Source organism: Pituophis catenifer, unplaced genomic scaffold (genome assembly GCF_029215685.1).
Source record: "Pituophis catenifer annectens isolate HBS135680 unplaced genomic scaffold, rPitCat1.0.hap2 SCAF_18, whole genome shotgun sequence".
NCBI classification, from domain to species: Eukaryota; Metazoa; Chordata; class Lepidosauria; order Squamata; family Colubridae; genus Pituophis; species Pituophis catenifer.
The window spans coordinates 7,368,789-7,396,512 of record NW_027256898.1 but is presented as its reverse complement, the minus strand read 5'-3'; the positions used below and the strand labels follow the sequence as shown (position 1 = coordinate 7,396,512).

The 27,724-nt window shown below is 53.1% G+C and overlaps 2 protein-coding genes across 4 annotated transcripts in view; both read left to right on the top strand.

Annotated features, from left to right (window-relative positions):
- Positions 1–118: 118 nt before the first annotated feature.
- Positions 119–7,413, top strand: NECAP2 (NECAP endocytosis associated 2). 2 transcript variants are annotated; one of them, XM_070956106.1, is made up of 8 exons: positions 119–377; positions 758–858; positions 1,579–1,692; positions 2,434–2,515; positions 3,825–3,933; positions 4,211–4,379; positions 5,729–5,828; positions 6,773–7,413. In XM_070956106.1, exons 1-8 carry the CDS (start codon positions 283–285, stop codon positions 6,816–6,818), a joined length of 816 nt encoding a protein of 271 aa, XP_070812207.1. In that variant the 5' UTR covers positions 119–282; the 3' UTR covers positions 6,819–7,413. The 2 variants fall into 2 exon arrangements, with proteins under 2 accessions (XP_070812207.1, XP_070812208.1); XM_070956107.1 differs by having other exon boundaries at positions 121–377; positions 1,579–1,683.
- Positions 7,414–7,850: 437 nt separating this feature from the next.
- Positions 7,851–27,724, top strand: part of CROCC (ciliary rootlet coiled-coil, rootletin) — a 27,445-nt gene continuing 7,571 nt past the window's right edge. For both annotated transcript variants that reach the window (XM_070955960.1, XM_070955958.1), the window contains exons 1-21: positions 7,851–8,025; positions 10,894–11,079; positions 12,716–12,799; positions 14,115–14,212; positions 14,766–14,931; positions 15,180–15,286; positions 16,311–16,526; positions 16,627–16,723; positions 17,155–17,247; positions 17,371–17,577; positions 19,041–19,240; positions 21,209–21,391; positions 21,678–21,822; positions 22,488–22,634; positions 22,985–23,215; positions 23,606–23,799; positions 24,798–24,925; positions 25,496–25,662; positions 26,358–26,537; positions 26,950–27,084; positions 27,531–27,674. In XM_070955960.1, the coding sequence (XP_070812061.1) occupies positions 7,885–8,025; positions 10,894–11,079; positions 12,716–12,799; positions 14,115–14,212; positions 14,766–14,931; positions 15,180–15,286; positions 16,311–16,526; positions 16,627–16,723; positions 17,155–17,247; positions 17,371–17,577; positions 19,041–19,240; positions 21,209–21,391; positions 21,678–21,822; positions 22,488–22,634; positions 22,985–23,215; positions 23,606–23,799; positions 24,798–24,925; positions 25,496–25,662; positions 26,358–26,537; positions 26,950–27,084; positions 27,531–27,674 (3,249 nt within the window). In that variant the 5' untranslated portion in view covers positions 7,851–7,884. The remainder of the gene's footprint in view (positions 8,026–10,893; positions 11,080–12,715; positions 12,800–14,114; positions 14,213–14,765; positions 14,932–15,179; positions 15,287–16,310; positions 16,527–16,626; positions 16,724–17,154; positions 17,248–17,370; positions 17,578–19,040; positions 19,241–21,208; positions 21,392–21,677; positions 21,823–22,487; positions 22,635–22,984; positions 23,216–23,605; positions 23,800–24,797; positions 24,926–25,495; positions 25,663–26,357; positions 26,538–26,949; positions 27,085–27,530; positions 27,675–27,724) is intronic.

The following is a 27,724-nucleotide window of genomic DNA, read 5'->3' as shown; positions in this document are numbered from 1 at the left end:
AAGAGACGGATCGGAGTCTTTTCCTCCTCACTCCCACCCCAGCGTTGTTACAACCCGAGCGGTTCCTCCGCCGACCCGCCAGAGGGCGCCAGAGCCGCTCTATTAAAGACATAAGGGCGCGTTCGACGGCGTGGGCGGGGCTTCTCGTTTCCTCCCCACCCACTCACTTCCCCGCGGCTAGGAAGTGACGACAGGTTGTTGCCTTAGCGCGGAGCAAAGGCTTCTGCGCATGCCCGGAAGAGCCCAGCGATTTTGGTGTGGGTGTTGGTGGGAGGGGCGAAGATGTCGGAAGGCGAAGACTACGAGTCCGTCTTGTGCGTCAAACCGGAGGTTCACGTCTACCGGGTGCCCCCGCGGGCCTCCAACCGCGGCTATCGGTGAGTCTTTCCCCACCCGGCGGTCGAGTGTCGCTTCGCCCTTGTGGGGGCGGTGCGGGGTTCCCAGTCCCATCATCCCTTGGCTGAGTGGACCGGCTCCCCTGCTGTTGCTGCTGGGTTCTGGGCATGCGCAGAGAGATCTGCACGCATTTCCCATTACCCCCCCCGCCTTTAAGCCAAACGTCGCCGCTTGAAGGCTTGTGGACTTCAACTCCCAGAATTCTCCAGCCAGCTATGCTGGCTGGAGAATTCTGGGAGTTGAAGTCCATAAGCCTTCCAGCGGCCAAGTTTGAAGACTTCTGCCTTAGCCGGTGGTGGGGAGACTCCCCAGGGTGAGAAGCAGGGCTGGAAGGCCGGGCTACCTTCGCTTTTCCTCCTAGTGCCGCGGAGTGGCAGCTGGACCAGCCGTCCTGGAGCGGCCGAATGCGCATCACAGCCCAGGGCAACGTGGCCTTCATTAAGCTGGAGGATAAGAATTCGGGTAAGGGGCCGCCCTCCAGGGTGGCTGAGGGTCTCTCCGCGGCGGGGGGAGGCCGTTGGGTGGGTATTCGGAGACAATAGTTGGTCCAGAACGCAGCCGCGAGAGCTGTCGTGGATGCACCTAAGTACACCCACATTACACCAATTCTCCGCGAGCTGCACTGGCTCCCTATTGGTCTCCGGTCACAATTCAAGGTGTTGGTTATTACCTTTAAAGCCCTACAGGGCTCAGAGCCAGGTTATCTTCGAGACCGCCTTCTACCGCGTAACTCCCAACGACCGGTAAGATCCCACAGAGTCGGTCTCCTCCGGGTCCCGTCAGCTAAACAATGCCGGCTGGCGGGCCCGCGGGGGAGGGCCTTCTCTGTGGCTGCCCCGGCTCTCTGGAACCAGTTACCTCCTGAGGTCCGGACCACCCCCACCCTATTGGCCTTCCGAAAAGCGGTGAACACCTGGCTTTTCCGGCAGTCCTGGGGCCGTTGATCTCGCTCTTGCGATCTTGTGAGATCCGGCCATAAATGGTGTGAATGGGTTTTAATATTTTAATTTTTAGATGTTTTTATAATGGTTTTTTTTAAAATGCATTGTAAGCCGCCCTGAGTTTCCGGAGAAAGGCGGCATATAAATCGAACTAATAACAACAACAACAGCAGCAGCAGCAGCCAGAGGCAGCAAGCGGATCGGCTGCCCACCTGGCACTCCTTCCCTTCTCTTCCCCCAGGAGAGCTTTTCGCCCAGGCTTCCGTGGACCAATTTCCTAGCATCGCCGTGGAAAGCGTGACGGATTCAAGCCGATATTTCGTCATCCGGGTCGAAGATGGGAATGGTACGAAGGGTGAGATGCTTTGGATCCTGCCCTCCTTGGGTGGGTGGGTGGGAAATCCGGTCTTTTTTTTGGGAGTTGGGGGGGGGGAGGCAAAGCTAATTGTGATTTTACCTGGAAAGCCTCCTCTTGTCTGTGGTGTCCGAGCCCTGTCCTTGGTGCTGATGGAGGAGACTTTCCCCCCCCCCTCCCCCGGTGCTAGGCAGAAATGATTCTAAGCGAACCTCGTGAAATGCTCTTCACTCTTTGTTTCCTTCCTTTAAAATGGTGTGCAAGGCTGTGGGCAGCCCTTCCTTGGGGCCATCCGCCTTCCCCCTTCTCTATTTATCAGGCTGCTTCCCAACCTGGGGCTCTTCTGCGAATATTCTTGAATTCTCTTAAGCTTCCGCTTGGCTCTCCTCTCGCAATGCCTCTCCTCCTTTGATAACGCCGAATCTTCTTTGCTACCTATGGTAACTCTCTGTTAACCAGCTCCACGGGCACCTGTGTGGGGCTGCGGCCCATCCTAGCAGATAGAGAGAATGGAGGTTGAACCTTTTTGGCACCCTTCCCTAGTGGGCCTGTGGCTTCTCACCGGGTCAACAGCCTGCGTGGAGAGGCCCCTTTTGGCCAGCTCTGCTGCAATCTGGAGCTACATGTGCGATGCTTTGGTATGACTCAGCCTTCCTGAGGTCTTGGTTCCAGGCTTCCCGGTGAGCTAACCTACAGCCAAGCGACTTTCCGCCACCTTCCTGAGCTTAGTTTTCCTTACAGGGCGCCGTGCATTCATCGGAATTGGCTTTGTTGACCGAGGGGATGCTTTTGACTTCAATGTGGCGCTGCAAGATCATTTCAAGTGAGCAGCCTTTCCTTGGTGCCAGGACTCTTGCCGGAGGCTCTTTTCCCCAGGAAGGGAAATCAGCAGAGCGGTCTCCCCATGACCAATCAGACAGCTGATCCTTCTTGACGTGTGCCCGCCACTCAAAACCTGGCAAAAAATCTGGCATCTGGGAACAAAACGGACAACCTTTATATTTATATCGTGTTATTTACGTTTATTCGCTGCCCGTCTCGGCTGTCACGCAACTCTGGGAGATTTGAAATTTGATGAAACAATATAAAAGAATCAACACAGTTAAGACAAGGGATGTATTAAAAATAAAGAGGAAATAGCTAAGGTAGTTGGGGGCAGATACAATAGAGCGGAGGTGGGGTCTTCTGATATTATAACCAACTCCAAGACAGCACATGCCCCCTCCCTGGCTAATCTGTAACCTTGGCAGAATGTCTCCATTTTAGCAGCCTTCCTAGGCATTGGGAGAGCACCAGTGGTGAAATTCAAATTATTTTACTACTGCTTCTGTGGGCGTGGCTTTGTGGGTGTGGCAGGGGAAGGATACTGCAAAATCCCCATTCCCACTCCACTCCTGGGTGAAGGATACTGCAAAATCTCCATTCCCACCCCAGTCCAGGGGAAGGATACTGCAAAATCCCCATTCCCTCCCCACTCCTGGGGGAAAGATATTGCAAAATTTCCATTCCCTCCCCACTCTGGGACCAACCGGAGGTGGTATTTGCCAGTTCTCCGAACTACTCAAAATTTCCACTACCAGTTCTCCAGAACCTGCTGAATTTCACCCCTGGAGAGCGCCCTCTGAATCTGGCAGGGTAAGGCTTGTTACACAGCAGGGCTGTCGAACACGGGCCAGATGTGTCATGTGCTGGCCACGCCCATGCCTGATTTAGCAAAGGGGGGGGGAAGTCCGTGACATGTGACAATGTGAGTTTGACAGTCCTATTCTAGAGGGATGGGGAAAACCATAGAAAACTCTCCAGTTCTCCTTGCCTCCAGGTGTTCCAGAAAGATCTCAAGAGCCGTATTTGGGCCAAATGGGGGAATATAAGATCCAAAGCAACGGGGTCGGGCGGGGGCACAGATTCCATCACTGCTTGTTTCTCACCCCTTGTTTCCAGCTCTAGAGGGAAATACAGATATGGGAGGCCACCTTTGCTACGTGGATTTTTTTTTCCAGGAATAGAAACTTCTGTTTTAAGTAACTGGCTTCTCCAAGGGGGAAATTCTTCCTTGTTCTGCCCGCATCTTTTCTTGCTCTCCACCGCTTTGTCTTCTTTCTCTCTCTCTTTTTTTCTCTCTCTCTCTGCAGGTGGGTCAAGCAACAGACCGAGTTAGCCAAGGAAGCCCAAAACCCAACCCAGGGCCCCAAACTTGACCTGGGGTTCAAAGAAGGGCAGACCATCAAGCTCAACATTGCGGTGAGAAAGGCCTTGGGGGGGGTGAGGCGAGGCATTTGTCCAAGGGTTGTGGAAGAAAGACAAGATGCACTCAAGCACACTTATAAGGTGGTGCAGTGTCCCCGTCAGCTCGGTGGGCGATTTCTGCCATGTTTGAGTCATGTGCAGGGGAGCAGAATCCTGAAGCCCGACGTTCGGGAAAACCCTCCTCCTCGGGCTAACTTTCGTCCTCAACTGGGAGGCTTCCGAATGGGCCTGAAAGCTTTTTGGTCTCTTCCCCCCCCCCCCCCCCTTCCAGAACATGAAAAAAAAGGATGGCTCCTCGGGAAGTAGGCCACGAAGTGCGGACTTCACGGGACTCCCCCTTCTTCCCCCACCTCCAGGGGGAAAGACCCCCTTCCTCCCCACACCTGAAGAAGAGCTTCCCTTGCCTCTTCCGAGAACCTCAGCAGATGCCGTCCAAACAGGTCTGTGTAGGTCCTCGGGGTGGGAGGGGGGGAGTGGTGAAATCCAATTTTTTTTTACTACCGGTTCTGTGGGCGTGGGGTGGCTTAGTGGGCGTGTCTTCGCTTGGTGGGCGTGGCAGGGGAAGGATACTGCAAAATCTCCATTCCCACCTCACTGCAGGGGGAAGGATATTGCAAAATCTCCATTCCCACCCCACTCGGGGGCCAACCAGAGGTGGTATTTGCCGGTTCTCTGAACTGCTCAAAATTTCCGCTACCGGTTCTCCAGAACCTACTGGATTTCACCCCTGGGGGGGGGCGGGATTCACTTTGATACCAAACTGGAAAAGGGAGCTCCTGCTTTGAGACTTCTTTAGTTGTCTGGTGGTAGGTGGGGTCAGCTGGGGTCTTTTACACCCACTCTGAGGACCACAGACCTCATTTTTGCCCATCATCTAGCTGTCCCTTAGTGCAAGGGTCACCAACCTTTCGGACCTCAGGGACCATTAAATTCATAATTTTAAATCCCGCAGACTACTAATACGATCTGCCTAATGACCGGCTGGGTGGGCGTGGCTAGGTGGTCATGTGACTGGGTGGGCGTGGCCAACTTTATGTCATTCACGTCAAGGGGCGCCTCGCTGGCCTCTACTTGCTTCTCCCCTCCCAGCCACTGCCCACCCAGGCTCCTTAGGGCCCCAACAGGAAGCAGTTGTTGGAGCTAAACAGCCACCATGAGAAAGAGTTGGCAAAACAGCTCAGTTCAAATTGGATCTGACTGAGAAGGAGGCTCAGCAGAAGCACCTCACTGAGGACTAGGAGCATAGGCTTTCCAAGCAGAGGGAAGGCCTGCGGGAGTGCAAGGCCAGGTACCGGCCCCTGGAGGCTCACTGGGCTGAGATGGTCAACCAGTTCCAGGCCATGATGCAGTCCCACTGGAATGAAGCCCTCTGGCTCTTCGCCACCAGCGGCACTTCCCTCCAGCCTTCATTCAAAGCAGACCCCAATACGGAATTTCTGCCCCCCTCCGACCCACACAAGAAGACCCCAAAGGGGGAGACACTCTGCAGCAACACAAAACGTTCATTGCACGTAACTGTCCAGGGGCCGTAGTTTGAGGACCCCTGATTTAGTGCAATATAAAAAATGCAAATAATTTTTCTGTGGACCACCAAAATTTTCTCGCGGACCAGCAGTTGGTGACCACTAAATTAGCAGCTGCATCTGTTATGCAAAGGTCTTTTTTCAGGAAATGGATGCATGCTAAGTAAACAGGGCTTCTCTTTGCCAGTTCAGACAAAAGCCCTTTCTGCGAGGAACATCTGGAAACGGGAAACACAAAGCTAACCTCTTCTTCTCCCCACGCTTAGTTTGCCAAGCAGATGTTGCCGGGTCTCAGCCCTCACAGCCGCCAAGTTCTTCAAGAGAAGCTTCTGCAGACATCTGGGGAGATTTCACTAAAGCTTCCGGGTGAGGAGATGCCCCTTTGGTTCACGTTTTGGGAGGCTTAAGTCCTGCCCCGCCAGCACATTATCCCGCTTCCAAAAAAGGACAGGTAGTCGAACTGTTGCGTCCATACAGTGGGGAATTGTCTTGAAGTCCTCCACCATGAAAAAGTTAGCATTTTTGTCCCTTTTAAATTCTTGTAATATAGTTTAGATCTTACCAAAGAATTTGCCAGTCCCACTATTTACCATAATTTTCGGACTATAAGACGCACTTTTTTGTCTCCCAAAAGGAGGTGAAAATGTCTGTGCGTCTTATAGACCGAATATTGCTGAAGCCCCGTCCACCTGCCGGTCGTTTTTTTTGGCCTCCGCACGCCTTGTTTTCAGGCCTTTTTTAGCCCGTTTTTTCCAAAAAAAAAATGGGTTGAAAACAGCTTCGAAAACAGGCCAAAAAAAGCCTCGAAAATGGGCTGAAGGAAGCCCTGAAAACGAGCCAAAAAAAGCCTTGAAAACAGGCCAAAAAAAGCCTCGAAAACGGGCTGAAGGAAGCCCGAAAACAGGTTGAAAAAAGCCTTGAAAACATGCGCACAGAATCGTCCCCTGTCATCAATCCACCAAGCCAGAAAGGTTTTTGGGGCCGCTGGTATTAGCGCATAAGCTTTCAAAGATTCTGGCAAGAGGGGCGCCACGGATGCCAAGTCATCATTTCAGGTGACTTTTCCTCCCTCGGAAATTCTTGCGGGAGTCCTTAAGAGCGTCGGCAGGGGTGTCACTCCGGCACGGACGCTGGCTAAAATTCCTGGAGGTTGTTAAGTGCCCCTTGTTGAGCGCAGGAACTTCCAAGCCCCGCTGCCCCCCCCCAAAAAAAATGAACCCCCCAGATGTGGCTTCTGGTTCCATCAGGTGTCGGGGTGATGGTAGCGGTGGAAGTCTGCTGCTCACGGCCTGTGTTTTGTCTCCTCGTAGGTCCGGCTCTCAACCTCAGCAGAACTCCGACTGGGTCCAGTTCTGAAGCAGAGGCCCGAAGGCCAAAAAGTGGGACCCCCCCCCCTTTTGTAACCCAGAGACCGGGAGATGGGCCGCGTACCCCGTTGCCTCTTCCGACGGATCCTCTGCCTGGATGGGTTTCGACTTTGGCTTCGGACCTTGCGGCGAGGCAGAGGAGGGCTTCCCTGCCGATCACCTCGCGCTCTCTCTCTCTCTCTTCCGCCAGCACCTGGGACTTGTGTGTTTGTGTGAGTGTGTGTTTTGTGTGTGTGTAGGGGGCTGCAGTGGTTTAAGTGCCAGCCTGCTGCTTGTGAAGCGGAGATTTTCTCCGCCTGCTCTTCTGTCTCCCTTCCTTCCCAAGGGGGACCACTGTACTTTGGTGGGGGCTGTGCACAGTTGTGCCAACTCCTCGGCCGAGCCATAAGATAACCAACAATGTTGGTTTAGGGCTCAAGAAGAACCCAAAAGTGTTGGGAAAAGCGTCCGCCTTCCCGGCGGCTGCCTTTGGGAAGGGACTCCATCCCTTTTCTCCTCGCTGGACTCCTGTCGGGTCACTTGAGTCCAGCTTTGACCGTCTCTCCTGCACTCCGTGTCCGAATTAAAAAAACTTTTTTCGCCAATTCGGTCTCGCAGTTCCTTGATTTGACCACTTGAGAGGGAAGAAACGTTTCGCGGGTTGAGCCGGAATGGCCTCGGGCGGCCTCCGTAGGCAGGCAAGAGGACCAAGAGTGAGCAATGCGCATGCGCAACGCTTTTCAACCGGGCGCCATAGCAACCGGCGTTGTGAGGCGAGCGGGCCTCGCGCCTTTATTTATCCTCGCCGGCGTCTGAGGGCAGAAGCCGCGTCTCCCCGCGCCCGGGGTTCGCAACGCGGGCGCTCGACGGGGAAAAAAAGGGCCTCGGCCTCTGTGACGCGAAGGAAGAAAGCGGCGACCCTCCAGCGCCTTCAAACCCCCCCCCCTCACACTCACATCCCCCCCCAGCGCGCGCGCAAGGGGTGCTGGGAGTTGTAGTCGAGCGCCCGACTGAGTGGGAGTGACCCCCCCCCTCTCCGCCGCCTCAGCCTCTTCTTTCCCGGAGGCGAGCGAGAGATGTCGTCGTCGTCCCTTCTGTCCGTGCAGGAGGAGAACCGGCTCCTGCAGCAGGAACTGTCCCGCGTGGAGGACCTGCTGGCCCAGAGCCGAGCCGAGCGCGATGAACTGGCCATCAAGTACAACGCTCTCAGCGAGAGGGTAGGGGGGGAGGGGGAGGCGGGGGTCCTGGGGAGGGGGAGGGGAGGGGAGATGGGTCTTGGGAGGGGGAGAAGGAGGCCGACGCTGCCAGAGGGACCCTCGCCCCAAAAGGAGCCGGGTGCAGGGGGGTCCTCGACCTACGACCGCAACGGAGCCCGAAGTTCCTGTTGTTAAGGGAGAAGACAATAAGAAGAGAAGAGAAAGAATAATAGAATAGAATTAGAATTAGAAGAGAAGAGAAAGAATAATAGAATTAGAATAGAATAGAGAGAAGAAGAGAGAAGAGAAAGTAGAATAAAAATGTGAAGAGAAGAGAAAGATGAATACAATAGAATTAGAAGAAAATAGAAGAGAAGAGAGAAAGAATAATAGAATAGAATTAGAATGGAATAGAGAGAAGAGGAGAAGAGAAGAGAAAAGAAATGAGAAGAAAATAATAGAATAGAATTAGAATGGAATAGAGAGAAAAGAAATGAGAAGAAAATAATAGAATAGAATTAGAAGAGAAGAGAAGAGAAGAGAAAGAATAATAGAATAGAATTAGAATAGAGAGAAGAGAAATGAGAAGAGAATAATAGAATAGAAATAGAAGAAAATAGAGAAGAGGAAAGAAGAGAAGAGAAAGAATAATAGAATAGAATTAGAAGAAAATCGAAGAAGAGAAAAAAGAGAAGAGAAAGAATAATAGAATAGAATTAGAATAGAATAGAGAAGAAGAGAAGAGAAATGAGAAGAGAAAGAATAATAGAATAGAATTAGAATGGAATAGAGAGGAGAGAAGAGAGAGAAGAGAAATGAGAAGAGAAAGAATAATAGAGTAGAATTAGAAGAAAATAGAAGAGAAGAGAAAGAATAATAGAATAGAATTAGAATGGAATAGAGAAGAGGAGAGGAGAAATTAGAAGAGAAAGAATAATAGAGTAGAATTAGAAGAAAATAGAAGAGAAAGGAGAAAGAAGAGAAGGGAAAGTAGAATAGGAATGAGAAGAGATGAGAAAGAATAATAGAATAGAATAGAATTAGACGAAAATAGAAGAAAATAGAAGAGAAAGGAGAAGAGAAGATAATAATAGAAGAGAATTAGAAGAAAATAGAAGAGAAAGAAGAGAGGAGAGAAGAGAAAGAATAATAGATTAGAATTAAAAGAGAATAGAGAAGAGGAGAGAGAAGGGAAAGTAGAAGAGAAATGAGAAGAGAAGAGAAATAATAATAGAATAGAATTAGAAGAAAATAGAAGAGAAAGGATAAAAGAAAGAAGGGAAAGTAGAATAGAGATGAGAAAGAATAATAGAATAGAAGAGAATTAGAAGAGAAGAGAAAGAATAATAGAAGAGAATTAGAATAGAATAGAGAGAAGAGGGAGAGGAGAAGAGAAAGTAGAATAGAAATAAAATAAAAGAGAAGAGAAGAGGAAGAATAATAGAAGAGAAGAGAATTAGAGAAATAGAAGAGAAAGAATAATAGAATTAGAATAGGAGAGAAGAAGTAGAAGAGAAATGAGAAGAGAAGAGAAAGAAGAATAGAGAATTAGAAGAGAAGAGAAAGAAGAAGAGAAGAGAAAGAAGAATAGAAGAGAATTAGAAGAGAAGAGAAGAGAAAGAAGAATAGAGCAGAATAGAATAGAATTAGAAGAGAAGAGAGAAAAGAATAGAACAGAACAGAATTCTTTATTGGCCAGGTGCGATTGGACACACAAGGAATTTGTCTTTGGTGCACATGCTCTCAGTATACATAAAAAGACAAGATAACATTCGTCAAGAATCATAAGGTACAACCCTTAATGATAGTCATAGGGTACAAATAAGCAATCAAATCATACTAGGAAACTATTAGGAGACTCTTTGTTAAGTGAATTTTACAACCTTTCCTGCCACCATGTTTCAACGAACAGCCGCAGTTGGTAAGTGGGCAACACGGTTAAGTGAATGTGGCTTCCCCCATTGCGTCTCAGGAGGTCACAAAAGGGGATCACGTGACCCCAGAGGGGACACTGCATCCGTCATAAATGCGAGTCAGTCGCCAAACCTCTGAATGTAAATCCTGTGTTTGTTTGGCTGGGCTAGGGCAGTGGTCTGCAACCTTAAACACTCAAAAGAGCCATTTGGACCCATTTCCCACAGATAAAACACTCTGAGCCACAAAACTCTTCCTGTGCCTGACTATACAAATTAGCATATGTAGTTGAATTAAATGTTCTGTTTTCTTCTGAAACTTTACTTTTCTTGGATTTATCCATGGTTGGCCTACCGGGAGTTGAAAAGCTCAATAAATTGCGTGCTGGTGGGTGTCACACATTGGTGGTTGTGAGGCATATTTTGCTTGACGGAGCCGCAGCAGAGGGGTGAAAGAGCCACATGTGGCTCCAGAGCTGCAGGTTGCTGACCCCTGGGCTAGGGGAACATAGCTGGGACTTCTGCTCTGTAAGATTGTCTTGTCCTTCCTTCACCTAATCTGCTGGTTGCCTCAGTAGCCCTCCGCACACTTCCCTTCTGGCCTCTCTTTGGGTCCCTCTGCCAGGTGGCTCGAAGAAGGGTGTGGGGCGGCTCGTAGAAGCAGCATTTCGACCCGACGCTCTGCTTCTTTTCTGAGCTGAATTGTGACTTAGGGGTGGGCTGTACCCAACACATGGGGCTAACCAGGTGAGCAGAGAATAGGAGGAATATGGCGATTCGGCCAAAAGGGAGGCAGCTGAGTGCCCCCCTCCTCTCTTGGGAGAAGGGTTGGGCAGTGAGCTCCACTCCTCACTCGAGCTGGTTCCTCCAGTCCAACTCACCTCCCAGAGCGGCCACTCTTGTGTGTGTGGGAAACCCGATGGGCGCAGTGTTAAGGCAATCTCAGGTATGTAGTAGCTGGTTGTCTTTGACTCAGCTGGAGGATGCGCTGCGACTGGAGACGGGAGAGCAAGAGAGCCTGGAGAACAGGAGCCTGGCCAAGCAGAACATCGAGCTGCGCCGGCGGTTGGACGAGGACCAGGCGTCCTACAAGCGCAAACTGCAGGCCTACCAGGAGGGACAGCAGCGGCAGGCGCAGCTGGTGCAGAAGCTGCAAGCCAAGGTGGGTTGGGCAGCCGCTGGAAAAGCCCCCTGTGTGCCTCCAGGTGCTTCAGGCTCATTGGTCTGTGTGTGTGTGTGTGTGTCTTTTGATTGCAAGGCACTTCCCTGCCTCTGCCCTCTCTCAGTCCTATTTCAGGTTCCAGTTCACCTGAGTTAGATCACAGAGTAAAGCTTTGAGGATTTTCCCTCTCGGCTTATGGGCTTAAGTCTTCGTTTAGGTCTACCGTATTTTTCAGAGTATAAGTCGCACCTTAGTTTTTGGGGAGGAAAATAAGAAAGCTGATTGGCAGGTGGGTCAGCCTCCCGGAATACCCCTAATCAGCTGTTCCCAGAGGTGAATTTTAGCAACAGGTTCCTTGGTTGTGAGCTCTGTGCCTTGCTTTTTTTTTTCTGCCTCTGAAACTTCTGAAACTCCAAACTTTCTTTTCTGCCTCTGAAAGCCTCCGAAACAGAGCTTCAGAAAAAAAAAGCCTCTGAAGCTCTGTTTGGGGGCTTCTTTTCCAAAGCTCTGTTTGGGTTTTTTTTTTCTGAAGCTCTGTTTGGGGGATTGGTTTTGATGCTTTTTTCTGAAACCTCCGTTTGGGAAGCTGGGCGGGGCTACATTCGGAGTATAAGACACACCCAGATTTTCACGCTTTTTTTGGGGGGGGGGAAGGTACGTCTTATTCTCCGAAAAATACGGTAAGTAAGTAATACTTAGGCCATATTTCTGCAGGAATTCCGGCTCTCCCACCATAATTCCCCAGGCTTCTTTAGGTGGAGGAAAAAAAGGGGACCCACCTTAGTTTTTGGGGTGGAAAATAAGAAAAAAGCTGATTGGCAGGTGGGTCGGCCACTATGCCCTTCTGCAGGGGTGAAGTTAACGCTGGCATTGCAAGACCGAGCTAGCTTTTCCTTCAAGAAGATCTGCCCTGTCTTGGAAGCCAGCAGTAGCCAAGATGCAAGGTCTCCTCCACCTGCTCGCTGGGCCAATGGCTGCAGTTGTGTCTGCTCGTGTTGTGACCTGTCGGCTGCCGGGGCCCCTCCTCTTTTAAAATTTAAAAGAGGAGCAAAGGTACGTGGGCCTTTGCAGGAAGCAACGTTATTAATTCTGTTCAGTCTAAAGTCTGAAGCTCTGTTTGATTCTGGACCCCATTTGGCTTTGCCAATTAGGTCTTTGGCAGCATGTCAAGGGAGATAAAGGTGGGTGATTATCAGCCTCATCCCGAAGGACTCTTTCCAACTATTTGGGACTCATCTGTGAATGAACAGAATTCACAGCTGTTAAAATAAAACAGGCTTTTGGGACTAGACTGCTCGTGTGTTTTACCGACTCAGGAAGCCTAGTCAGAACAGGAGAAGGGAGCAGTGGAAATCTATGGGCTGATCCTTGGGACGGAAGAGCCACTGCTACTAGTGAAGCCCCACCCTCACTCTGGGGATAAAAGGCAGGGGCTGGAGATGAATAGATGTGGCAGACAACTATTCATCTCCCTGCCGGACAAACTTGTTAGCCTGCGGTGAGAAAGAGACTTTTTGCCGGGGCTGCTGGCGCTCCTAATAAAGGAATCGTTGATTGATTACAAAGGGTTTGTCGTGTTTGGGGAGCTGGGTCAGAACAGCTCGGCACAATTTTCTTTTCCTTCCTTCCCTTCTAGGTTTTGCAGTACAAGAAGAAGTGTGGAGAACAAGAGCAGCAGCTGCTGGAGAAATCCACAGAGCTGGAGCATCAGCAACTGGTGGTGAGGGGTGTTTTTTCTTCAGTGTAGCAGGCCAGGGCGAGACCACTGGGCCAGATGGCTTCTTGAGTTGCGATGCTTTTGCAGCTGGTGCCAGCTGTCCAGTGCGTAGAACTGCATGTGGACTTCAGGGTTGTGTGTGAATTGTAGAATTGCCGTCCCCCATCTCTCTCTCTCAAGATTATTTTTTCACAGTGTTTTAAGTCCTCCGCTGTCGCTACCTTCATCGGCCCACTTTCTCTGCCTTGGGGCTGGTTAATGTCGTAGCCCAACGGCACCAAGTTCTCTTGACAGACCCAAGTCCTTCAGAAGTGGCATTGTGAATAGAGGGCTCAAGGATGGAAACAAAATTGGTTTTCATATTTTGAGGTTGAACCTGACCGAGATTTAAAGCTTACCCCAAAAGATCCCAAGTCTCGGATACTCAGAAGGAAAACCTTGATCCTCTTTGGATCTGTGGCATCAAGAAGCCACTTTCCTCCCAGAGAACTGGGATCTCAGGGTGAGGGGAATTTTTTCCAACCGAATAAGCGATCTGGTCATGGAGTTTGCGCTGAAGGGGGAGGTGGCTGGGCTTAAGCAGATGTTCCAAAAGAAAGAGGCCCAGCTTAGAAGAACCTCATGTTCTGACCTAGGCTTCCTGGAAAGCATAAATCACTATTTTAGTCCCCCCAAAAAACTCTTTTATTGAGGCGGCTGTGAATTATGGTCATTCACAGCCCATAATGATTCACAGTCTCTGAAGATTCCGACAGACGTCTGCTCGAGTTGACACAGTCTTTCAGGGTAACGTTGATAAGCACCCACCTTTAGCTCCCTTGAGTCCTAATTGCCAATTAGTTTTGCAAGGCCAAACGGAGCACGGAGTCAAACGGACTTCTCAGAGCTTGAACTGACTATGAACTAATTGCTTCCTGCAAAGGCTCACGTCCATTTGCTCCTTTTTTATGTCTTATGGGAAAGGCCAATCAACTCCAAGCCTTACTCCTAAGTCGCCCTTTTTTTTCTTAACTGTTCTTGCCTTCTGGCAGCTCTGCGCATGCTCGCACTGGGAACAGGCTCACACTGTTCTTCTGCCTCGCTGATATCAGATTCCGGAGGCAGCACATAACTCCCAGATGGCCCTGGCTCCCTCTCTGCCTCCGACGCAGAGCCCTCTGAGCCTTCCCCAGACTCCAGGACTGGCCCATGTTCCTCCCCAACCTCCTCACTGTCCGACTCTGCTGCCGGTGGACCACAACACCTCAGCTGAACCCTGGCAGGTATGCTGGGACCTGGTCCCTCATTTTGTTTCATCTCTTGCCCTTTAACCCTTCAGGGCCACTTAGACGTGTCTGAGATGCATCTATGTCACGACGAGGATCCTAGCAACGACCTGGAAAACGCCCTGATCCGTTTAGAGGAGGAGCAACAAAGGTGAGTCTGAAGAAAAGCTACGATTGCCCCGTCTCCATTGCTTTACTGTACAGGCAGTCCTTGACTTACAACAGTTCATTTAGTGACGGTTCAAAGTTACAACAGCTCTGGAAAAAGTGGGTAATGACCGTTTCTCACAGCTACGACCTTTGCAGCATCCCCGCGATCACAGGATCTAAATTCAGATACTTGGCAACTGACTCGTATTTATGGCCGTTGCTGTGTCCCCGTGGTCATGTGTGATCTCCTTTTGCGACTTCCTGACAACAAAAGTCAATGGGGAAGCCGGGTTCACGGAACAACCGAGTTACTCACTTATCAACTGTAGCAGTTCACTTAACGGTGGCAAGAAAAATGGGGCCAAACTCACTTAACAAATGTCTCCCTTAACAACAGAAGTTTTAGGCTCCATTGTCATACGTCAAGGACTGCTGGTATTAGTCTGATTCCCTGGCCCGTCCGCTTTGCCTCCAGCACCCCTGTAAGTGGGGTGAACATTTCCTTGTCCCGCTGAGCATTGGGCAATGATGCCCTTTTCCCCTCTAACCGTCAGGAGTGCCAGTTTGGCCCAGGTCAACGCCATGCTGAGGGAACAGCTGGAGCAAGCCAACGTGGCCAATCAGGCCCTCAGCGAGGACATCCGAAAGCTGACCATGGACTGGACGAAAGCCCGAGAGGAGCTGCAGCAGCGGGAGGCAGAGTGGAGGCGAGAGGAAGAGGTTTGGGGCTGGAGACCTGCAGGGACAGGAACGGGGGGTGGGGGCGTGGGGGTGGCAGGGAGAATTCCTTCCAGATTGAATAGGCCGGGCAACAGCTCGACCAAATTGGAGGTTCCTGGAGTCCCGAGACGAGAGTCAGAGTCCCCGCAGAAGTCAGTAGGAGCTGTCATCCTCCTTTCTCTCTCTCTCTCTCTCTCTCTCTCTCTCTCTCTCTCTCTCTCTCTCTCTCTCTCTCTGTCTCTCCTCAGTCGTTCAACGACTATTTCAGCAGTGAGCACAGCCGGCTGCTCACCCTCTGGCGGCAAGTGGTCAGCCTCAGGAGGCACTTCAGTGACACGAAGAGCATGACGGAAAGGTTAGCGTTGGGGCTAAGGCGTGGGCAGGCAGAGCTGTCAGTTTTGAAACTGGAATTGACAAGGCGAGAAGCCCTCGGGAACGGAGCATCCTCTCCAAGAGCTAAAGGGGCATTTTCCCAATCAAGCAATCTCAAGACGTGTACTATATCAGTGATGGCTAACCTTTTTCTCTTGGTGTGCCAAAAGCGTGCGTGCGGGCCGGCACCAATAATGCAACGCATGACACACACCCCGTGCGTGTGCACACGCCCCCCTGCGAATGCACACGCGCACCCCTGCGCAAGTGGGCGAGGAGTGGGATTCAAAAATTTTAGCAACCTCTACCACGGCGGTATGTGTATATGTTTTCGCCCTCCCCAGGCTCCGGAGGCTTTCCTTAGCCTGTGGGAGGGTGAAAACGGCCTCCCCTGGGCCGTTTCCGGTACTTCCGGTAGGCCCGTTTTTTCGCCCTTCCCAGGCTCTGGAGGCTTTCTCTGAGCCTCCGGGAGGGCGAAAACAGCTTCCCCCAGGCTCTGGAAGCTGGAAATGGGCCTGTTTCCGCTCTTCCGGATCACGCGTGCCACTCCCCTGTGCTCCCCACCCATGCACACGAAATCCCCCGTGCATGCGCGCGCATCTCCCACATGCGCCCCAGGTCCCTGCGCATCCCAAAAATCACCTGGCCGGCAGGAGGCGCGCATGCGCAGTGGAGCTGAGCTGAGCTGAGCTGAGCTGAGCAACGGCTCGAGTGCCTGCAGAAAGCACTCTGCATGCCAGCTGTGGCATGTGTGCCATAGGTTCGCCATACTATATTATGTTTGCCACTTTCCTGGGCTGCACCGCATTTGCGTGCCCGTTTCTGCGCGAGATCTCTTCCCCTTCTGCTCCGCTTTTCCTGTGCTTGCCGGAATCGCCAAGCACCTTGAGCGATGAGGGGCCCTGGGAGCCGTAGCCTCACGTTCATCCTCCCTGCCTCCAGGGAGTGCTTTTAACAGGAGCCCTTCTTCTGTCTCTGCCATGCAAAGGTTCCGCTTCCTCCTGTAGGGATCTCTCGGAGTTGAAGAGCGAGCTGTCCCACACGAGCCGCGCTGTGAACGCCACCTGCCTGAACCTGAGCGGCCGCCTTCACCTGTCGGAGAGCACGGCCAACGCAGCTGCGGAGAAGCAGGTGCTGCTGACAGCTCAGCTGGAGGACAAGGTCAGGGACGTGATCCAGCTGCAGGTCCGGTGTGACACCGAGAAGGTGGAGCTGAGCACCAGGTGGGCTGGGGGGGAGAGAGAGGAGGGTATGCTCCAAAATTGGCTCCGCTCTTAGGAGCTGTGGAGGGCTGACTTGAGGGGGGCTTTCTTCTGGCTTCAGGCTCAGTGAAACTCTCTCAAACCTGGAGCGCCTGAAAGGGCAGAACCTGGAGAAGGGCCGGACGATTGAAGGCTTGAACCACAAGCTGGAGACTTTGGTGAGAAGTGGAGGCAGGACGTTGGCCTTGGGGATGGGGAGTGAGGGGGAAGGACGCTGTGAGAAACAGCCCCAGCTGAGAGAAGGCCGTTTGGGATGCTGGGATGGGGGAGAGAGGGAGAAGAGACACACTGGCAGAGCTGTCTTCCCAACTTCAGGCGGAGCTGCCTTCCCAATTTCAGGCAGAGCTGCCTTCCCAATTTCAGGCAGAGCTGCCTTCCCAACTTCGGGCGGAGCTGCCTTCCCAATTTCAGCAGAGCTGCCTTCCCAACTTCAGGCGGAGCTGCCTTCCCAATTTCAGCAGAGCTGCCTTCCCAACTTCGGGTGGAGCTGCCTTCCCAACTTCGGGTGGAGCTGCCTTCCCAACTTCGGGTGGAGCTGCCTTCCCAACTTCGGGCAGAGCTGCCTTCCCAACTGTCCTTACCGTTGCAGGAAGCCTCCCGTGCGCAGGAACAGTCTGTGGAGGTGGAAGCCCTGAGGAGGGAAACTGAAAAGCTGCACCAGGCGCTGCGAGAGATTGCCCAGGTACGGCCTTCCGGGGGCAGGCCACGAAATCTTGGAGATGGGCACACATCTGGTCTTTGCAGCTGGTGGGCAAGTGTATTTCCTGCATTCCGATGGCTCGTTTCTTCTTGGCCCATCCTTCAGGCAGTGATCTTGGACACTGAAGGCACCGGTCACCTCCCACCATCCGACCCAAAGGCTGACGTTTCGGCCAGCAACGGCACCGGCCTGCGGGGCTTGCCCTCTCCCTTGCGGAGCTCCTCGCCTCGACGCAGCCACTCTCCTGTCTTTGCAGTCTCCACCCTGGCTATGGTGCAGTCCGCCCTACAGAGACGCCAGCTGCAGCTGCAGGTGGGGAAGGGACGGGGGCACCCCTGGCACCCCAGGAAGGAAATGTTAAATGAAGCTTTTACTTTATTGTGTTGGGAATGTTTATCCCTGGTGATTTTAATGTTTTTGTGCTGTAAGCTGCCCAGATTCGCGTCAAAATGCCACACTTGGAATACTGCATTCAGTTTTGGTCACCACAATGTAAAAAAGATGTGGAGACTCTAGAAAGAGTGCAGAGAAGAGCAACAAAGATGATTAGGGGACTGGAGGCTAAAACATGTGAAGAACGGTTGCAGGAACATGGTATGTCTAGTTTAATGAAAAGAAGGACTAGGGGAGACATAGCTGTCTTCCAATATCTCAGGGGCTGCCACAAAGAAGAGGGAATCAAACTATTCTCCAAAACACCTGAGGGCAGGACAAGAAGCAACGTGTGGAAACGAATCAAGGAGAGAAGCAACTTAGAACTAAGGAGAAATTTCCTGACAGTGAGAACAATTAATCAGTGGAACAACTTGCCACCAGAAATTGTGGATGCTCCAACGCTGGAAGTTTTTAAGAAGATGTTAGATAACCATTTGTCTGAAGTGGTGTAGGGTTTCCTGCCTAAGCAGGCGGTTGGATTAGAAGACCTCCAAGGTCCCTTCCAACTCTGTTATTCTAAGATGGGAAGCCAAATTAATGCGGGATGGGACGTGGGGCCGGGAGCGCATCCTGTTCCCTTCTCAGCTGGATGCTTGAGACCCCCTGCCTCCTGCTGCCCTCTTGGGAAAGCCCCCTCCTCCTGCCGCAGAGGTTCTCTGGGTGGCAGAAGAGCAGGCTGGTTTTGTGGGGAGGCAGGAAGATCATCCTACTGGATCTCACACACATCTTCCCTGTTCCTGTTGAAATTTCTGACTCTTCCACTTCTTCAAGACTTAACCTGTTTTGGGGTGACCCCCAGCCATGGGGATGTGTCAGAGTGTTTACAGCGTGACTACTATTTTGAGACAACCCAGGAGCAAAATACAGGACACAGAGGTTTTGTCGTTACAAACGGTGGTTTATATACAAGACTTCTATATACATACATACACGGGGTAGGCACATACCAGGCAATCAATCAATCTTCAACTCTACATAGAGAGCTACAATGCAGATAGAACAAGATGAGGAGAGTGATACATGAGGAGAGAGAGAGAAAGAGACACCCTCTCATGGCCTCCCGTATATAGACATCTTCTTAAAGTGGCACTAACACTGCTGACTCATCATCATCTTGATTTACAGCCTTATAACGGCTGGTCAGCTTTAAATATTCATTACCCTGACAGGATCAGAAAGTTTCAAAAAGAAAGCATGGGTAGAATAGACGGGTTTCTCTGCAGTTTTCTGCATTGGCTTGATTCTGCTTTCCTCAGCACATGGCAGGATGGGTGGGGCAGTGAATACTTTCCTCTTGGAAGTCTGTCCCAACATGTGACTCGGTTTATCGTTGCGCCCAGGAACTCCGGGGAAAATATGAGGCCGCTCAGGATCTGGTGTCTTCGCTGAAGAGGCAGCTGGCCGAGGAGAACCACGAGCGACAGTCTTCGGAGCAGACAGTCCTGCAGCTGCGGAGTGAGGTGGAGAGTCTCGCTCGGGCCAGGGAGGAGTCAAGCCGGGATGCCAATCACTTCCGGTCAGCGGTAGAGTTACTGGGCAGGTAAGAGGAGAAGTCTGGGGTCCCCTGAGCTGTGCTTTCCAAACTGCCCAAGGTTTGGGGTGGTGGGTGGGTGGGAGAGGCTCGCTCTGTCTTTCTGGGTGAGCCGTGGGATGCCTTGCTTTGTTCTGACCAAGGCTTCCCAAAAGCACGAAGCAGACTCCTTGTCCCAGCAAAACCCCTTTTTATTAAGCTAATGTGAATTGCTCTCATTCACATCGAGCAAAGTCCTGGCAAACAGTCTTTCAAGGTTGAATTTACAACCACAGACCTTATCAGGCTTTGGAGAGCTGCCAGGCCGATATCTTCCAAATGCAAGAAAAGACTTGGCAAAGAGTCTCTTGAGAGTCACGAACAGATCTTCGCACTAATGAAATGAACTAATTGCCTCCTGCAAACTCCACTCCCCTCTCGCTCCTCTTTATTCCCTATGGGAGGGGCCATTCACTGTCCACCTGGGCTTTACTCCTGAGTCGGCCCTTGTTCTTTGGTTGTTCCCTTCTCCTGGCAGCTCTGTGCATGCGCACACTGGGAACAGGCTCCAGCTGTTCTTCTGCCCCACTGATGTCCGACTCTGAAGGCAGCTGACAACTGTCAGACGGCCCTGGCCCCCTATTTGCCTTCGACGCAGAGCCCTCATCAGAGCCTTCCCCAGACTCCAGGACTGGCCCATGTTCCTCCCCAACCTCCTCACTGTCCGAGTCTGCCGCCAAGTCTGCTGGCTGCTGGTGGGCCACAACATGCTTAGGGCCTGTGTTTGTGCTCGGAAATTGTGCTTCGCCCGTTAATGCAGACTGAAGGCTCTCAAGAGTAACAGATTTCCACTCCCTTTTCCTTCCACCTTTTTGAGGTGATGCTGCACTGTAAATTCAGACTGAGAAAGTTATTCCTTCCTTGGGAGCATTACTCAAACGCTACAGTTTGCTCTCTAGTGGGTCTAAATCAGGGGTGTCAAACTCAAGGCCAGGGGGCTGGATCCGGCCCACAGAGTGCTTAGATCTGGCCTGCAGAGCTGCCCTGGAAACAGCGAAGAACCGGCCTGTGGGGCCTCTGCCAGGTAAAAGGGAGCTCGGGAGGGCCACTTGCAGCCCTCCTAGGCTCTTGTTTTCGCTGGCAGAGGGTTGCAGGAGGAGGCCATCACAGCCAAAAACGGAGCCCGTTTTTGCTGGCAGAGTGCTCGGGCCACCACAGGCGCCCCCGACATGAGTGACGTTGAGCTGCTCCCACTCACCCACCTCCACCCCCCGAGGTCAAACACAACCCTGATGCAGCCCTCAATGAAATCAAGTTTGACACCCTAGAACGGGGGACAGCAACCTGCGGCTCTGGAGCCGCATGTGGCGCTTTCGCCCCTCTGCTGCGGCTCCCTGTCACTCAAAATATGCGTTGCAACAGCCAATGTGCGACACCCGCCGGCACGTGATTTATTGAGCTTTTCAACCCCCGGTAGGCCAACCATGGATACATCCAAGAAAAGAAAAATTTCAGAAGAAAACATAACGTTTAATTCAACTACATAGGCTAGTTTTGTGGCCGCTCAAGAAATAGTCAGGCACGGTTTTGTGGCTCCCGGTGTTTTCTTTTCTGTGGGGAAACGGGTCCAAATGGCTCTTTTGAGTGTTTAAGGTTGTAGACCCTTAATTTGCTTTATTCCAAGAGCGGGCATTTTTGCAACGTTGGTGGCTAATTAGCGGTGAAGCCTGTGTGCCACCCGCTGTCCTCTCCGCTAAAAGCATAATTTGGGCTGCAGCGGCTTCAGAGCCCCCCCTCCTCCAAAATAGGCTCTCTGTGATGACCCTTCAAGCAGAGGCATCGGCGAGAGGCTCAAAAAACGTGGCCGCTGGTAGCTGGCCTGCTCTTCCTCTCCTTTCGAGAGGCCTCGGGAAGGGCAGAGCTGCCTTGACCTCTTCTCTGCTGTGCTCCCACAAGGCTGTGGTTGTTTCCCCCCTCCCACCCCCCGCCCCAAATCAGTGAGAAGTTGTCCTTGGAGAAGAGCCTCCGGGCTGTGGAGCAGGAAGTGGAAGAGCTGCGTCAAGAGAAGGAGAAACTGCAGCTGACCAGCAGCGACCTCCAGCACCACCGCAATGCCCTGGAGGAGGAAAGGGAAGACCTCCTGAAGGATCGAGAGCGTGCCTGGAAGGAAGTGGAACAGAGGTAGATGGGGGGCTGGGTTGGAAGCCCCCTATCCAGCCAGAGGTGGAGAGGCTTTGTTCAGGGCTCAGTACCCCCCCCCCCCCGGCTAAGCTGATGGTGGGGCATTGAGTAGGGAAGCTACGGAGGAGTCCCAACTCCAAGAGTTTCAGCAGGAGGAGCCCCGAAGGACGGGGGGGTGGGGGGACTCTGGCCTGCCCTCCTCTGGGCTTGTCTATCTCAGGTATTCAGAGCCTGTTGCGTTCAGCCGGGGCCCCTGTGGTCCCTCCTCTCTCTGCCCTGCTGACAGCCACAAGCAGCTGGAGCACCTGGAGGCCGCCAAGTCTAGTCTGAAGAACGAGCTGGTGCTGACGAAGGAAGCCCTCAGCCATGCGACTCTGGAGAAGGAGGTGTTGGAAGAGGAGAAGGCCAAAGCAGCTGAAGCTCTGGCCAAGGCAAGGCGCCCGCTGGAGGTTCAGGACAGGGAGGGAGCAGGTTATGTGTTGGGCCCACCTTGGCTGGAGCAATAGCAATAGCACTTAAGACTTATATATTGCTTTACGGTGCTTTTACAGCCCTCTCTTAAGCGGTTTACAGAGTCAGCCTCTTGCCCCCAACAATCTGGCTCCTCATTTTACCCACCTAGGAAGGATGGAAGGCTGAGTCAACCTTGAGCCGGTCAGGATTGAACTGCTGGCAGTGGGGCAGAGTTAGCCTACAATACTGTATTCTAATCATTGGGGAAGGAAGGAGGAAAGAAAGGAAGGAAAATAGTAATAGCACTTAGACTTATATACTGCTTTACAGTTCCTTCTAAGCTGTTTACAGAGTCAGCCCTATTGCCCCCAACAATCTGGGTCTTCATTTGACCCACCTCAGAAGGATGGAAGGCTGAGTCAACCTTGAGCCTGGTGGGATTTGAACTGCCAAATTGCAGTCAGCCGGCAGTCAACAGAAGGAGCCTGCAGTTCCGCACTCTAACCACTGTGCCACCGAGCAAGGGGACTGCTTGCCAGCAGCCCTGGCCTCGGCCCCAGGATGCCCTTAGTCCTGAAGCCGGTTGTGGCCTTCATGCGAAGAGGCTCCTGTTTGCCACCGTTGCGTTCTTCCTCCCATCTAGAACGAGGGGAGCCGGGCCGAGCTGGAAGTCGCTCTGAACCGGCTGAAGGCCGAGGAGGCCTCCATGCGCGATTCCCTTGCCAAAATGAGTGCCCTCAACGAAGGGCTGGCGCAAGACAAAACGGAGCTGAACCACATCCTCATCCAGGTTAGGGGGCTGCGAGTGGTGAGTGAGGCTGGGGGAGTTGCGGGGAGGAATTGCCCTGCATCCAGAACTGTTGCAGGGTCACGCCCGAGTCTCCCTTGCCTGTTTTGTGTGCGATGCAGAAGCCAAAGGTCAGGCCCTGTAGCCTTTGCTGAGGGGACCATAGATGGCCCTCGGCACAGAGTGTCCCATGCTCTGCAGTGGCTTCAAGGGGAACGGGGCAGACAGGGTGGGATGGGACGGGAAGAGCCAGGCTCTTTCCCCTGGGAAAATGCCAAGGGTGGTGCGGGTGGGAGGAGCAGCAGCAGTACCTGCCATCCCTCACAGTGGCCTTGGGCATCTCCTTTGGGCAGCTGGAGGAGGAGAAGGCATGTCTGCTGAGCAGGAAGCAGGAGGCGGAGCTGGAGAAGGCCTGCATCCGGGACGACCTGGCCCGCTTGGTGCAGGAGAAGCTGGAGCTCGACTCGGAGCGGCGAGGCCTGGGCCATTCCCTGCAGGCGGTGGAGCAGAGCCAGGAGGCCCTGGAGCAGGAGCTGCTGGCCCTGCAGGGGGAGAAAGGGCAGCTCCAGGAACAGCTGGAGCAGGTAGAGAGCAGCTGCAGGGATCTCGGATCGAGGGGCCTTTTGTTCAGAGCAGAACCCTGTTCCCCTTCACCCTTCTCGGTTGCCCTATAGGAAGGACTTTGGTTGGGGGTTGAAATCTTGCAAAACCTGCCTAACAGGCATTCCATGCAGGGGCCAAACTGCTTTAAGGGAATCCTTAGCTGGACCTGAGTCGCTTGATGGTTCTGTGCTGAACAGTATTTGCCACATGCATGCCTTCCTTCCTTCATTCCATTCTCTGATCCCAGTTGCCCACAAGCTTTAAGGGTTTTGTCTTGCTGGGAGGTGGTTTATCCTCTGGCTCGCATGGGCGGGCACCAACTTGGCAGAGCCTTGGCAACAACCCTCTGGCCTTTCTCCCTCCGTCCTCAGCTGTCCCGCCAACGGAACGCAGCCGGCAAGGAGCTGAGCCAGGCGTGCCAAGAGCTGGAGCGCCAGAAGGAATCTGCGCTCCGGGTGGCCCAGGAGAAGGAGACGCTGATGAAGGAGAAAGCCGGGCTGACGGTACAGGTGGCCGCCTTGGAGCGGGAGAACCACTGCCTGCTGGAGGAGCTCGCTGGCCTCAGGTGGGTGCCCGAGAGGCTCTCTGGGTGATGGTCACAAAAGGCACGCCAGTGTGCTCGCAACCCCATAATGGCGTGGCAGCTCCTGCGCTCGGGCTGACAGAAGAGCGAGGAGGAGATCGGGACAGTTCTGTTGTGGCCCGGATCGGATCGGATCTGATCTGGCAGCCGATTCGGACAGTGAGGAGGTTGGGGGGGAACATGGGCCAGTCCTGGAGTCTGGGGAAGGCTCTGATGAGGGCTCTGCGTCGGAGGCAGAGAGAGGACCAGGGCCCTCTGACAGTTATCAGCTGCCTTCGGAGTCGGACATCAGTGAGGCAGACGAACAGCTGGAGCCTGCTCCCAGTGTGCGCATGCGCAGAGTTGCCAGACGAAGGGGACAGCTAAAGAACAAGGGTCGACTTGGGAGTAAGGCCACAGGTGGACGATGAACAGCCCCTCCCAGAGGGAATAAAAGAGGAGCAACAGGGGAGTGGAGTTTGCAGGAGACAATTAGTTCATTCCTGCATTCTTGCCAATGAAAGATATCGGCCTGGCCACTCTCCAAGCCTGATAAAGGTCGGCAGTTGTGAACTATCTTGAAAGACGGCTGGAGAGGAAAGACTTTTTGCTGGAGAGGAATTCACTTGTCAATTAAATAAAAGGAGTTTATCGGGACGAGGACTCGGCTTCATGCTGCTGGGGAAGCCTAGGGCAGAACAAGTTCCCGCTGTTCTTTCTCCTTTCTCAAAGGATGACGGTTGGCCAGAATCAGGTCTCGGGGGGGGCGGTTCTTCCTGCAGCCACGCAGTAGCCGAAGGCCTTTTCTGTCCTGGGGAAGCAGACCTGGGCTCAGCGTGCATCATTATCCACCGGTCCCGGTTGACTAGCACGCCAACGAGTACTGGTGGGGGTAGCTTAACCCTCAAGCTGCAGATGGAAGGCCTGACTGCAAAGACAATGAGGCTTAGCCTAGCCCCCTCCCCTCACAACCTGATCGGGGCGATCCTTGTTCTGGCTAGATCTGGAAAGGACTCCCTGGAAGCCTCGCTCTTTGAGACCCAGCAAAGATTGGCCCACCTGGACACCCGGAGGGAGCAGCTGGAAACGGGCAGCCAGAGCTTGTTTCTGGCCAAAGAGGCCTTGCAAGGTACTGGGAGATGGAGGGGAATGGAGGAGTGCTTTCCTTCCATCCCTTCTTGGGGAGAAGGAAGATGGGGTCTTTTAGTGGAGCGTGGACCTACTCGGAGACCCCCTTTATCTGCCTCCAGCCCAGGAGAGGGAGCTGTGGCCAGGGGACAACTGACCCCCAGGTGGGCCGGGTACCAGAATCTCCCCTTCTCCTTTGCATGTAGCCTGTTTTCCCGAAAATAAGACCCAACCAGAAAATAAGCCCTAGCATGATTTTTTTCAGGATGCTCATAATATAAACCCTACCCCAAAAAATAAGCCCTAGTTAAGATAGTCAGCAGATGGAGGCATTTAGTACTGTATTTCCCCCAAAATAAGACCTAACCAGAAAATAAGCCCTAATTCGTCTTTTTGGACCAAAAATTAATATAAGACCTGGTCTTATTTTGGGGGAAAGACGGTAATCGTGGCCCTTGATCCTTGGGCAGAGGGGTTGGCAGGGCACCCCTTCTTCGCAGCCCCCCCCTCAAACTTTATCTGTCTTATCTTACCCTGCTCTCCCCCCTCCCTCCCCTGCCCCCCCCACCAGCGGAGCTTGCAAACGTCCACAAACAGATGGAGACGGAGGTGAGCCGCCTGGAGAGGGACAAGGAGCTCATGGCCCAGAACCGGGCCTTGGCGGAGCAGGAGGCCCAGGCCGCCCGGAGGAACATGCAAGCTGCCCAGGTGGAGGTCGAGCGACTCCAGCGAGAGAAGGTAGCATGGAATCCGGGCCTTGGGCTGAGGCGGGAGGACTGTCGGAGGGAAGTCCCTACGGGAGAGGGGCTTCCAACAGGAATGCTGTTCTGGCCCTGCAGCCTCACGGCTTTCTCCACATGGGAAGGAGATAGGTGCAGTGGAGAAATTGTGGGAGAGGCCAGGGACTCTCTGTCCAGTCTCGGGATGGAGCAGGTGATGCCTCCTGGGCACTTCCCTCCTCTGTGCACTCTTCCTCTCTCCCTCCCTCTCTCCTCTCTCTCTCTCTCTCTCTCCCTCTTTCTCTCTCATATCTCTCTTTCTTATCTTTCTCTCTTATCTCATCTCTCTCCCTCCTTTCTCTCTCCCCCTCTCTCCCTCCTCTCTCCCCCCTTTCCCTCTCATCCTTCTTTCTTATCTTTCTCATCTCATCTCTCTCCCTCCTCTCTCATCTTTCTCTCATCTGTCTCCCTCTCTCATCTCTCTCTTGCTCCCTCCCTCCTCTCACTCGCTCCCTCCCTCCTCTCTCATCTCTCTCTCATCCCTCTCTCTTATCTGTCTCTTTCATCTTTTTCTCTCATCTCATCTCTCTCCGTCCTCCTCCCTCCTCTTTTTCTCATCTCTCTCTCTCCCTCTCATCTTTCTCATCTCTCTCGCTCTCACCCCTCTCTTTCTTATCTTTTTCTCTCATCTCTCTCTCTCTCTTGTCTGGGCAGGAGGCGCTGCGGCAGGAGCAGGAGGCCGAGCGGGACCAGCTGAGGCACCAACTGAGGCAGGAGCGGGAGGATCTGCTGGCCCAGCACGAGGCCGAGAAGGAGGAGCTGAGCGTGGAGGTGTCTGCTCTGCAGCGGGAGCGGGATGAGGACCTCCTGCTGGCGGAGAACGAGAAGCAGCAGGTGAGGAGGAGAGCCCCTTGGGCACAGTGGGGGGCCCTGGGGTAACGGAGGCTGCCGAAGGGAAGGTTTTTCTGGGGAACGGAGACAATCCCTTGCTGGGATTAGGAAGAGGGGAGAAATGCCAATACCCCTCCCCCCCTTCACCCTGTGCTTTACAACCAGCAGTGACGTAAGTGCTGTTGAAGAAAGAGATAACATGTTGGCTAGAAGCCTTCAAGGGGGCTGGGAGCACACGTCATGAGACCAGAGCAAACTCCTAGCTGGTATAAACAGAGGTCTGAATCCCCCATTGGGAGCATCACTGGCCGCCAGCAGCTGGTCCTCCCCTATTTGGAGGTGTGGTGGTTGCGGGGTGCTTTTCTGTCCCAGCTGGGGAAGCTCCTTAGGTGACCTTGACCTTCTCCCTCCCCAGGCACTCTCTGTGAAAGACTCGGAGAAGGCCGTCCTCCTGGAGAAGCTCCTGGCCACCCAGCAGAGCTTGGCCAACATCACCCTGGAGCTAGAAAGGCAGAAGCGCGAGAGCCGTAGCTGCCAGGAGCAGGAGCGGGTAGGGGGACTGGCGGGCCCTGGAGCATCGCCCCAGGGTAGGGCAGAGCCCTTATCTGCCAACAGATGACATTCTGTGCCCAGAAAGGGCATTTCCCCTTCCTTCCTTCCTTCCTTCCTTCCTTCCTTCCTTCCTTCCTTCCTTCCTTCCTCCCTCCCTCCCTCCCTCCCTCCCTCCCTCCCTCCCTCTTCTTTCCTTTCCTCCCTCCCTCCCTTCTTTCCTTCCCTTTCTCCTTCCTTCCTTCCTCCCTCTCTCCCTCCCTCCCTTCTCCCTTCCTCCCTTCCCCTTCCTTCCTTCCTCCCTCCCTCCCTCTGGGCAACTGGTGGGTTGAATTAGGAGCAGGGGTCTGCATGGCCTCTTCTGTCTCGCACTGGTTCTTTATGTGTGTGTGTTGGTTCCTAAGCAGGCATGAAACTAACTGATGGACTTTTTCTATGTTTAACCAGAACACCACCAGTGCTTTGAATGCGGAGCTGCGAAATCTGCGTTCTCAGTTGGAAGAGGCCATCGTAGGGCACAAACGAGAGGCAAAGAGCCTGCAGGACCAGGCCAGGGACCTGGCAAAGCAGCGGGAATCTGCCCTCTGCGAGGTGAGGGGCCACAGTCAGCAGGGAGGAGAGTGCCTGAGTGCCGTAGAGGC

What these genes read in the sequence shown, in the direction of transcription:
- NECAP2 (XM_070956106.1), top strand. Translation starts at nt 283, where the DNA reads ATGTCGGAAGGCGAAGACTACGAGTCCGTCTTGTGCGTCAAACCGGAG. An exon ending in CCATCAAGCTCAACATTGCG is followed by an intron (nt 3,934 to 4,210) that starts GTGAGAAAGGCC and finishes CCCCCCTTCCAG; the next exon opens with AACATGAAAAAAAAGGATGG. An exon ending in AGCAGATGCCGTCCAAACAG is followed by an intron (nt 4,380 to 5,728) that starts GTCTGTGTAGGT and finishes CCCCACGCTTAG; the next exon opens with TTTGCCAAGCAGATGTTGCC.